Source organism: Spea bombifrons, chromosome 5 (assembly GCF_027358695.1).
Source record: "Spea bombifrons isolate aSpeBom1 chromosome 5, aSpeBom1.2.pri, whole genome shotgun sequence".
Lineage (NCBI taxonomy): Eukaryota > Metazoa > Chordata > Amphibia > Anura > Pelobatidae > Spea > Spea bombifrons.
The window spans coordinates 74,860,052-74,870,891 of NC_071091.1; the positions used below are offsets into that span (position 1 = coordinate 74,860,052).

The window sequence follows — 10,840 nt, forward strand, 5'->3', positions numbered from 1 at the left end:
TTTCAAGGACTGCGTCATTACAACTTCTAAACATATGGTACCTGAGAATCTGGTTGTGAAACTATAAAGTTTAAATTGCATAATTCACAAAACATTTAGAGTTGAAACTCTAGAACAGACGTGAAATGTTGCTTTGTCAACTACCAGGCGGTATACAAAGACATACAAAAATATCACTGAACCACAAATAATAATAACAACCCTTTGGGAGTTAAAAGGGTTAAACAATGGCGTGCTAATCGAAAGCCCCTAAATACTTTTATACCAAAACAAGTCTTTAATAGTTTTATTCCAGAACAACAGCTGGGTTACTTTTTCAGGGAACATTCAGTGTTTAAGCAAAAAGGCTGACATGTTCAGTCGTCATCTCGCCCATAGTCAATAGTCTGTAATTCTCGGGCTATGCTCTGTGCCAGATCCATCGTACCAGCTGCTATCACGCGACATGACATAAGGTCCAGAGGGCCACCTGAAACATTGAATAAAAATAAATATAAAAAAGTCACGGTTATGTGGCCTCCATGCTAAAAAAACGGAGCGACAAAACAGTATTCATTTTGCTTTAACTTGCTGCAAGGATCTAGAATCAGATGAAGATGACCTGGCCACCCACCTGTGGTATCGATCACGACTCCCCCAGCTTCTCGGATTATAACGGTTGCTGCTGCCAGATCCCAGCAGTGAAGCCCATACTGGTAATAGGCATCGGCAGCGCCTGACGCTATGTGACACAAAGCCAGGGTGGCGCTTCCTATCACGCGAATCCTGTAGATACGCACGACAGCGGAGTCAGGAACAACTTCACAGAACAACGCCCACTCATTGAGTAGAGCAAGGAGTCAGATAGATCACAAATGTATGTTCTTACCCGTGAGCCTGGAACCCAAGAAACTTTTCTATGTTACCCAAGAACAACTTTAATGTTGCAGGATCACGTTTTGGGCCAATTTCGGTTAAAATTAAGGCATTCCTGATACCTAGATTTACATTGAAATAAGTCAATATTACACACATTACAGCTACATGCATGTATCCAAATTAAGTGTGCCTATATACCGATTATAAAACCAGAACTCTTACAACTCACACTAAATCGGATGCACTTTCCATTATCAATATTTACATTTAAGGGACGGTCACAACTTTTTTCTCTCATTGAAGCATCATGGAAGCAAACATTGTTTGCTTCAACAGGGTCCATACCTGGCCACTTCCCAGGGTAGGCTACCTGGAGCGGTCCCTCCCTACTGAGGGAGTGGCTTAGCAAGGGGGCAGGGCTAGGCCCAGAAAGTATTAAAGGGGTTGGGAGGAGATCTGGGCAGGGAGTGGCTGTGGCTAAACACAACTCCCTTGTCCAGAGAAAGAAGAGAATGAAGCTGAGAATAGTGGAAGCAGCATGTCACCCAGAGACTCTGGGTCAAACCTGGAGGCTCTGGGTCAAACCTGGAGGCTTCCGGTGTATGACCATGAGCTTCTTCCAGTAAAATAAGCAGAATTTCCCCCTGTATGCATTTGTTTCAACCAGGTTATTCTTTCTTTTCCTGTCTCGGGATAGTTTTGGTTATCAGCACTTAAACTAACAATATGATGGAATCCATGAACCGGTGTTATCATCACATCACCAGTCATTATATCCATCCCTTAAAATGATATTACCATTACAAATAAACAAGAACTATATTACAGGGTTGTTGATGCTGCCAAAAGACACACTACGGAAAAAGAGAAATAAGGAAGATCTCACCTGTTTCTTTTGTCACTTGCAGCCTCTCTTTATTACAAAATGCTCCATGACCTTTTCTCCCAGTATACAACCTTTCCTCGGTACAGTGGTAGATCACGCCAAACTCAAGCTTAGGGGAAGGAACAAACATCTTTTATAGAAACCTCATGCACAGTTGTCAAATATATTACATGCCACACGGTCTGGATCCTACTGTGATCATATACAAGACTCAGATGGTACCTGAGATCCTACCAATATGCTTTAATGCAGGTGACTCAATTAAAACAATTACAAGGTTTCTGTGAGGACTGGTATTACAAAAGGTCTTAATGGTATGGTATGTAATGTAATTTTGCAGATGATACAAAGGTCTGCAACAGGGTAGACATTCCAGGTGGAAGAATCTAAATGGCAAGCAATTTAAGAAAATTACAAGAATGGTCAAGAGTGTGGCAGCTGCAGTTTAATGTTGATAAATGTAGAATAATGCACTTGGGACGTAAAAAATCCAAAGGCAGTATGTAGCATTTGGGACACTGTTCAATCAGTGACAACAAAAGAGAGGGAGTCTTCTGGAAAATTATTATTTCTGATGACTTGGGTAAAAAGGCATTACAATAAACCAAGCAGGGTTCTGGGTTGTATAGTGAGAGGCATTAGTAGCAAAAAGATGGAGGTGGTTCTAATAGAAACATTTACATACATAACAAAGATTTAACACAGTACAAAGGCATGGAACAAGACCAATACTGCATAATATGCCTGTCCCTGAATTGTGACAGCCTGCTAGAAAAATCACAATATAATATGATTGAAAGCTCGTCTGAGCAGTGCGCTCCATAACTTTTGTTTCTGTAAGACAAAATTGCTATGCACGACTTCTTATATCCCGTTTATTGTATGAGGGTGCTATATAAAGCAATATTATCATTATTAAGAAGTACTTGTGGGCAAACCCTTTTTAAATTTAAACGCAACACCTCTTACCCGTCCCCAATGAGATACCGATAGGAATCTCAGGTTACCAACTTACAGAACATGTTTATACCTCTTGATTGACAGCAAATCCAATGCTGACTGCCACTGTTGGGAACCTGCAAAATCAAATGACATATAATATAGTTTTAAACATGATGGCAGATTTTTATCATTTAGTATAGGAAAGCTTTAAAGAGTGCACCTGGCCCTTTCTTTTGTCTAATAGGTGCTGGTGCCGTCTAGTAACATAAAACTAAGACTGCAGTCTAAACTGAACACTATGTATAGTTTCTTGCAAAATTACAAAGAAAAGGGAAAACTAACATTAAAGAAAACAGAGTTTAGGCAGCGGTTCATAGACAGATTAAAAAAAAAACATAGATAAAAGTGCATATGGGAACAGAACAAAAACACAAAGTTACAATTATATGTGGCTATGTTATCATGAATTTATCTATTTGAAAGTAAAGTAATTTTTCTATGGGATCTCTTTATTAAACCGAGTAACATAAGCCTCAGTGGTGCTGGAGGCATCACGCCCTAAGGGGTCAACAAGGAACCCCGATGAAAAAGTGGGTCCTTTGCAGCTTACACTTACGGCAAATGAGTTCACCAGTCATGAGCAAGGTGTTTGTTATCCAGTCATCGGTATATTATTTGGAAATGTGGCACACAAGTCGCATGTAAGTAACAATTCCTTGCATGTTTTTCAGAGATGCAACTGTTGTGATGCAAAACACCGTAGTGTTACACCATCAACTACATCTCATGTAGTATTTAGAGAGAGAAAGCAGAGAACGCTCGGGGTATTTAAGATCCAGATCCAGCCTAGAAGTGCCTCAGTTAAATTGCCCCCACTCGATGCCAGCTGCAATGGAGGTCTGTGCTCCATAGATTTTACAGCCCCCTGGGCCAGTCAGGGGCAGCCAGAGGATGCAACTACCTGGGGGCAACTACCTGGGGCAGCTAGAAAATTGGGACTGTCCCACTGTCAATATCTGCTGGCATGTATTCTTAGTTCACAAAGACAGAAGCATTAACTACAGTATACCGGTGTACGAAGTTGCAGGTTCCATCGATGGGATCAATGATCCACGTTGGGTCATCAGTTAGCATACACTTAGAACCTGCAGAGGTAGATTCTTCTCCGATAAATCTGTAAAGTAGGGAAATAAAACGAATTAACCGCACTGACCTGAAATGTTATGTATTATTACTATAATCATCAATTTCAGATCCAATTTAGGAAAAGATTAAATTACACTGAATCCGCCAATCGGTGATAAGAAAATACTCCTATTAAAATGAACGGGAGCCCTTTCTGTGTACACATGTTGGGGTTGTCAGTAGACCTTGGAGCTTTTGCGTGAACTCCTGGCAAGTAGGAAACATGTTTGGCCGAAAGAAGTGGAAGGGGTGGGCATTCTGCTGAATCTGCATCGGTAGAAGGGGACATTATAATCTTAAAAGGGGCTATAGATATCATGGCCAACGTGTATACGAAAAAGGATGGGGTGCAGCAGATCATGAATGGCTATGGAAAGGATTTTTTTCCACTGTGAAGGTAATTTGATGTGGTTATGTATACAAGGTGTGGCAGGCACAAAAATGCAGGGAGGGGGGTAAAACTCCAAGTATTGCAGAATAGGTTTGTTATTTTACAGTAATTCAGTGTAAGGGATGTTAATGCGCCAAACTACACACGCTTTATTTGATATGAGGCTTTCCCGTTCCGTTAACACCGCATCCAGAGCCAACTCACTGAGATCCAAAATATGTTCATGCCATGTTCTGTGATTTAGACAGGCAAGAAAGCACAAAAAATAAGAAGAGCGCCCCATTGGGATGCCCAAAAGACAGCGTGTGCCCTGTTGTGCTGGATGGCTAGTCCTGGCTGAAGATGATGGCGACCAGGAAAGAAAACCCATCCTTTATTACAGACCTACATTTCCACTTCCAAATGTGTTAAATATAATACCAAAAGGAACCAGCACCTGTTCTAGTTTAATACGCATTTTCATACCAATTACCAGGAAAAATGAACAAATGCTCTTTCACATGACCTACACTTAATTTTACATTGTAGAGATAACAAGGTCTTCCGCGTTCTATAGATTTGCTTCACATTGTTCTGTAACAAGCAACAGACTGACTCACATCTTCAGCTGCTACATTGCCAAACATATAGCCATCACTGGCTCAGATGAACATTAATCTAGAATCCAGCCCGTTTAGTTCTTCTATTTTTATTTAAACAGTCCAGTAAATGAAATCACACTTAGCTCCAGGCAGCGAGTTTAGAGATGATTTCCAGCATTCAGTGTACCTGTGGGAAGGATATTTCTCCCTCAAGGCTGAAATGATCAGCTCCTCCACATAGTGGTCCGTTTCGGTTACGAGATCCACCACTGAGGTTTTGGTGGACACCCTTTTTTCTTCCATCAGTGCCTTCCGGACCACCTATAAAAGGAAAGGTCAACATTATTTTTTCACTATATTCCAGTAAACCTCAAGCAAAGGGGCAGGAAGGCAGTTTATCCAGTCTGCGAAACAGTACAATAAGGCATGTCACACTTGGTCTAGCGATCTTCCATAGGAGTGCGAACTTGTGAGCAGGGACCTCTCCGCCTAATCTATCGGTTTGTCTTAATCTGTCCATTCTAGTTTTGTCGAAGTTTCCATGAATATATGTATTGTACACTGCGTGAATTAATGGCTCTATATAAATATTATTAATAATAATAACAAATAATAAAGGTGAATTATTTCATAATTGTTTATTCATAGAGCAACCATAAGATCTCCAGTGATGGCACAAGTCAAAAATAAACATAATTAGAGACACCGGCAAAGGAGATTCCTACTCATAAAAGCTTGCAGAATACGTACAAGACAAGCAAGTAATGCGTTCTATGCAACTGTTCAGGGAAACATCACCGTTATTTGCAGACAATTTAGTCAATTTAGTCAGAGGTTCTTGCCTACAGCTTGCACCTTTGCCACGGCTAATATTCTGATATTCTGTCAACGTCAATGGAAAGTGTTTAGTGGTTATTAAAAATACACTATGTAGGAACCTCACAGCAACAAGAGACAATGACCCCATTCGGCGCTCTTCAGGTTTTCCAGTGAATTCCATGGTATGGCGAGTGAGGAATTTCACACAAATGTGTCAGTTTCCTGGAGCTCAGATTTACATTGTTTATATTGATTTGGGCTTTTTTTCCCAGTTACAGGCCCGCTGTACTGTTACATCCGATAACAGATCCCCATCTATCTCTCCTTCCAAAGGTCTAGATCTGTAATATGCACCGTCAAGGGTAATGGTGGCCTTAGCTGTAAGGTATCGGATCATTTCAATGACAATAACTTAAATGTGCTCACACATTTAGTAGCCATTTCATTAGCCAAGTCAGTAGATGACTCACAAAAAAAAAAAAAAAAAAAACAACTACTTTGTATGACCAGCAAAATTCGCCAACAACAAAAAGCAAGGTCAACGTTACTTCTCAATTCACCAATGGGTAGAAAAACACAAAAACGGACAAAAAAAAAAAAAAATATAGTGCTAGGACTTATAACTCAAATGTCAAACACAATAGAGAACAAAGCAAGTCTCTGTTTAGAATTTTCCTAATTCTTGTCAAATTCCATTGAAAAATGAAAACATAGTTGGTCACTTGAGCTCCGTTTGGCTGCACGATCAAGATCGGGAGAACAGAATCGGGAGAACAGATCTTTGAATAATTTAGATGGCTGTTACTCTACTTTCAAAGAATAAATCCAATAGTCAATTATAAAGGCAATTGCCCAATTAAAGGGCAAAGACATGGCTATTCTTTTTAGCATCATGTGGATCAGTAAGGCAACCTATGTATCCTGGCAGAACATTTCACACAACACTCCGCTGAACATGAAAAGGTTGGGGACGTCAATATCCAGAAGAAAAAGCACCGGTCATGTAAAATATTGCCTGCTCCTTTAACAATAAGCAATAGTTGTTTGTGATTTAGTTTTCTGTCAGATGTACGCACCGGTCCGTGCCTGGACAATGATAAACTGTAAATCGGGATACTCAGAATAGCTTTGCATGTATCTGTTTGCGACGGCTACGGCCAATATCAGCGTAAACACTCTGCTATAAATAACACACGGAGCTTCTGCAGATACGAGGCAGCTGGACTGTATAATAAGTAGCTGAGAGAACGGCTATCATATTTAAAGCAACATCACTTAGTTTGCACGCAGTACAAGCCAGATGGTTATTAGCCAACACGTAAGGAAGGTAACAGCGATGGCCAGCCATATGGTTCAATAGATTATATATAAAAGTAGAAGCATTGATGAGAAGACAGACGTTCCCAAGTGATGCACAAACACAGAGGGACAATCCCATTCTCAGCAACACGGAGGGAATCCAGAGTGTAGTTCATACATGGACCTGCAGCCCGCCAGAAACCATCTGAGCCGCTGGCTTCCCAGAGGTTTCTTATCTCTTGGCGATTCATCACCCTGCTAAAATGAACCATGTATCGTGAAAAGAGCCCTTCTTCCCTGATCTGACACAACCATATAATCATGAGCGTGCGTCACCTGGACAGGAACAAAGAAGACTGGAGAACATCCGGTAACTAATCAATAATAAAATAGGCAATTACCTCCTTTACGTTATATTCCATAATGCATTCAATTAAAAAGCTTCAAACGTCTCATACCACACAAGCGTACTAAAACGCATGCAGGATATGCAAGTTATCCTCCCATGTATATACCAGCACGCTTATATACGCAAAAGCAAAACACTGTCATATATTTATATATATGTATATATATTAATAATAGCGATGATATCCGTCTCTGCAGAACAGTCGTGCTTTGGCTATTCATATTCAGTGTATCTGGAAAGTAAACCCTGAAGCTGTAACTATACAGAAGCCTAAAATAACAGCGTGACCTTCCTTTCCTAAAGGACACAGCTAAAGCAATTGTACACAGTGATTAGATTTTAGCTTTATAGAGTGCTCTATATAATACTATACATTATTATTTTAGCAAATATTAAAGCAGCTGAATTAACGCAAAACATATTGCATTCACAGTATTTATGTTTAGTGGGAATGCGTGATTACAGTACACACACACAAATATATATATATACACACACACACACTTATTGGAATTTGCAAATTAGTATTCTAAATGAACCTCACAACTATTTTAAGCAGACACGCCATATATACATGTACATTATATATATCCCCAAGATACATATAGAACCATTATTTCAAGGCTCTCTGGTTTCTGATGGTAAAACTCAGCCATAGAACTATATACAGATATAGAATTCACTTAACTTCAAGATCAATAATAAACAAACATAAAAAACATGATTCTGATACCAACATGCGAACAAAACAAACGGAAAAGTCTGCGTTTCCAAACAAAAAGAGCGTTATTGCAACAGGTCCCCTTCTGCACGGTAAACCACAAAGTATTTAGCAAAGCACGTCAGCCATCAAAGGCTGCTGCGGAAAGGTCGGGGGGGGGGGTGCTGACACCTGGCGTGCAACAGTTTTGTAGATCAGGGAGACCAAGTTGCCCATTTTACTTGTGAAAACATAAATATCGTTGGTTCCCGCTATGAAGTATTAGCATCCTTGGTTGAGCGGGACACCCCCTTGTACACCGTAAACACAAAAATGTTCAAGAAACATTTCCAGTTTCCATGGCAACAACCTATAGGGGCCTGCTTTTGCGGCATGTGTCAATTATGGATTCCCTTAAAAATTAGAAATGATCCCCGCCTTCCACCAGCCCCTATATGACAGGCTTATAGACGCGGGGGGCTTATACGGTAATATTTGTACAGCGCTCCTATATGACACATAAGAAAACATGGAGTAACGCAATGGGGTGTATTCACTAAATGGCATGTTGCGGTTTCAACTCCCTCACTTCGCTATTCATTAGGAAGGACCAACACTGCCGGGTTTTTTTTTCCAGCAGAGATGGCTGAGCTGGCCCTGTGTAATGTATGATTTAATAGATGATGAGCCTTTGAAGAAGTCTCACTGATTCGCCTATACATTATATAGGGCCAGCCAAGCTCACAGGTGTTGGTCCTTCGTAGTGTGCAGTGTAGTCAAGGAGCTGAAACCCACAGTTCTCTGTTTAGTGAATGAACCCCACTGGAATTCTGGAGATCAATACAGTAGCCCACCCGTCCTCCTGTACTGGCCTAGGGGGTCACCAACTAGACAGTATTCTCTGTATATAGGCCATAAACGATCATTATTATATAATGTGCTGTGGATGTATAGAGCCCCGATTCCCCTGAGCTGCATTATATGTAGACAGTAGGCCGTTCTGTCTGTACTGGCAGTGTGCCTCTCGCTGTATACACTATAGAAGTAGTTATGGCCCCATTGGAAAGCACTGGGTACACTGGCTGTCTCCGCTCTCTGTAGCAGAGGTATGGCTGAGGAATGCACTGCGCAGGGCTCACCTGGCCGGCTCTGAGGGCTAGCTGCACAGCAGTGTCCATGCATTCCCTCCACGGGTCAGGGGCTTCTCCTGCTCCGTGCTCTCGGGCTCCCGTATGCGCCCCTGTTCCTGCACACTTATAACCCTGCTGCCCCAGATGCCCCGCCGATCCTCCTCCACAGCGAGGCTCGGTACACCGCTGCCCGTCTGGTTCTCCGCACTGAGGTTTGGCAGCCCCGTTCCGGCCATCTGAGAGGCTGCGCTGATCCGCAGCCAGTCCGTGCTGCTGCCTCCCAGCTCCTTCACACGGCTTCATCGTCTCCACCTCGGCAGCCAGATGCCCCTACCGACTGCGGGCTGCCCCTACCGACTGCGGGCTGCCCCTACCGACTGCGGGCTGCCCGGACACTGGCCACTAACTGACATGCAATGCTTTGGCAGAGAAGACAGTGATTGGCCCCCAACTCCTAAATGTTTGCGCTTCTCCTCTCCAGCACCATCTGTCTTCCTCTCACCGCTTTTGTTATTACTCAGCCTCTCCTCCCTCCGCGAGTCCCCTGCCAGCCCCGCCTCTCCATACAGCCCCGCCTCTCCATACGACCCTATAGCTGCTCTTAGTATCCACCCATCGGGGGTCACGGACTGGCCAGCTGGGGGCAGGACCGGCATACATTGTAGCTCTGACGCTAGTTCATCTGGACACAGAGACGGTGACCGCTGTATAACGAACTCGGGAGGAATCACATTATATTAAATCAGTGATCTGCATTCATTTGTAGATATTTTCTAGGCATTGGTCCTCCTTGGCGTACCCCCATTGGTGTTTGGAGATAGGTAGATGGGGATCTAAAATATTGCACGTCGCTGGCCACTGTCCAGATGTGGCTCCTTCTTATAGTCTATTAGAACAGGTGGATGTCCCCTCTTTAAAGGAGATAAATCCTCTGTTGAGATACATCTTTCAAGACACTGATCCTTTTATATGATCTATATGGCTGAATATATAGTATAGGTATAGCATACCCCCAAAACAAAGGCGAAGCCCAGAAGCTGATGTATTCTGGCAGCTTCACAATTGTGTTGTTAGAAGAAGTGAATAGAAATAGTACTGTGTGTTTGTGTCGCAATAAAAGCCACATAAACAATTGGTGTGCGCTGACCTGACACATTGCATCTAAAACTTATCCTTAGGAATTTGCATTTATGGAATCCATGTCCAGAAAACAATTAAATAATTGACAGGTGGATTCTGCTCCTTTTGAACTTTTCAAGGAAGAGACATCGGAGGTCCTGAATGTTTGTGTCTACATCTTTTGGCCTGTTGGCCGAATTAAAGATGTCTCTTGATTAAAGACACGATTATCTTATAAAATCTTGTGTCCGAAATAACGTCTGGGATGGCTCTAAAGAATGGAAAGACAGAAAAGTAGAGGAGACTCTCTTCTAGTACACCGTGTGGAGATACGCGAGGTGATGGCCGATGGACAGGTGATGGAAGGTCTGAGGGTAAAGGCGGCACATAATACGTCAGAGCAACTCCTGCTAATGCACGCTCGGTGACTTCCTTCGGCTTTACGTCTTGTGTTTTAATGAGTTCAATAGGTTAATACAGACTTAATACAATTAATGGACACCAGATGCCTTATTTTGATT

At 42.1% G+C, this 10,840-nt stretch overlaps 1 protein-coding gene across 1 annotated transcript; it reads right to left on the reverse strand.

Annotated features, from left to right (window-relative positions):
- Positions 1-272: 272 nt before the first annotated feature.
- IMPA2 (inositol monophosphatase 2) lies at positions 273-9,711 on the reverse strand. The gene is made up of 8 exons (XM_053466201.1): positions 9,210-9,711; positions 5,031-5,164; positions 3,756-3,860; positions 2,775-2,820; positions 1,745-1,853; positions 869-977; positions 614-765; positions 273-469 (listed from the first exon to the last, which is right to left on the reverse strand). The coding sequence occupies exons 1-8, from the start codon at positions 9,501-9,503 to the stop codon at positions 357-359; spliced, it is 1,062 nt and encodes a 353-aa protein (XP_053322176.1). The 5' UTR covers positions 9,504-9,711; the 3' UTR covers positions 273-356.
- Positions 9,712-10,840: the final 1,129 nt, after the last annotated feature.

Bases quoted from the DNA above. Each gene is read 5' to 3' on its own strand.
- IMPA2 (XM_053466201.1), bottom strand. From the start codon at position 9,503: ATGAAGCCGTGTGAAGGAGCTGGGAGGCAGCAGCACGGACTGGCTGCG. The intron at 3,861-5,030 runs GTACACTGAATG...CCTACTTTACAG, and splicing joins GAGAAATATCCTTCCCACAG to ATTTATCGGAGAAGAATCTA. The intron at 1,854-2,774 runs GTATAAACATGT...CCTTCCCCTAAG, and splicing joins GATTTGCTGTCAATCAAGAG to CTTGAGTTTGGCGTGATCTA.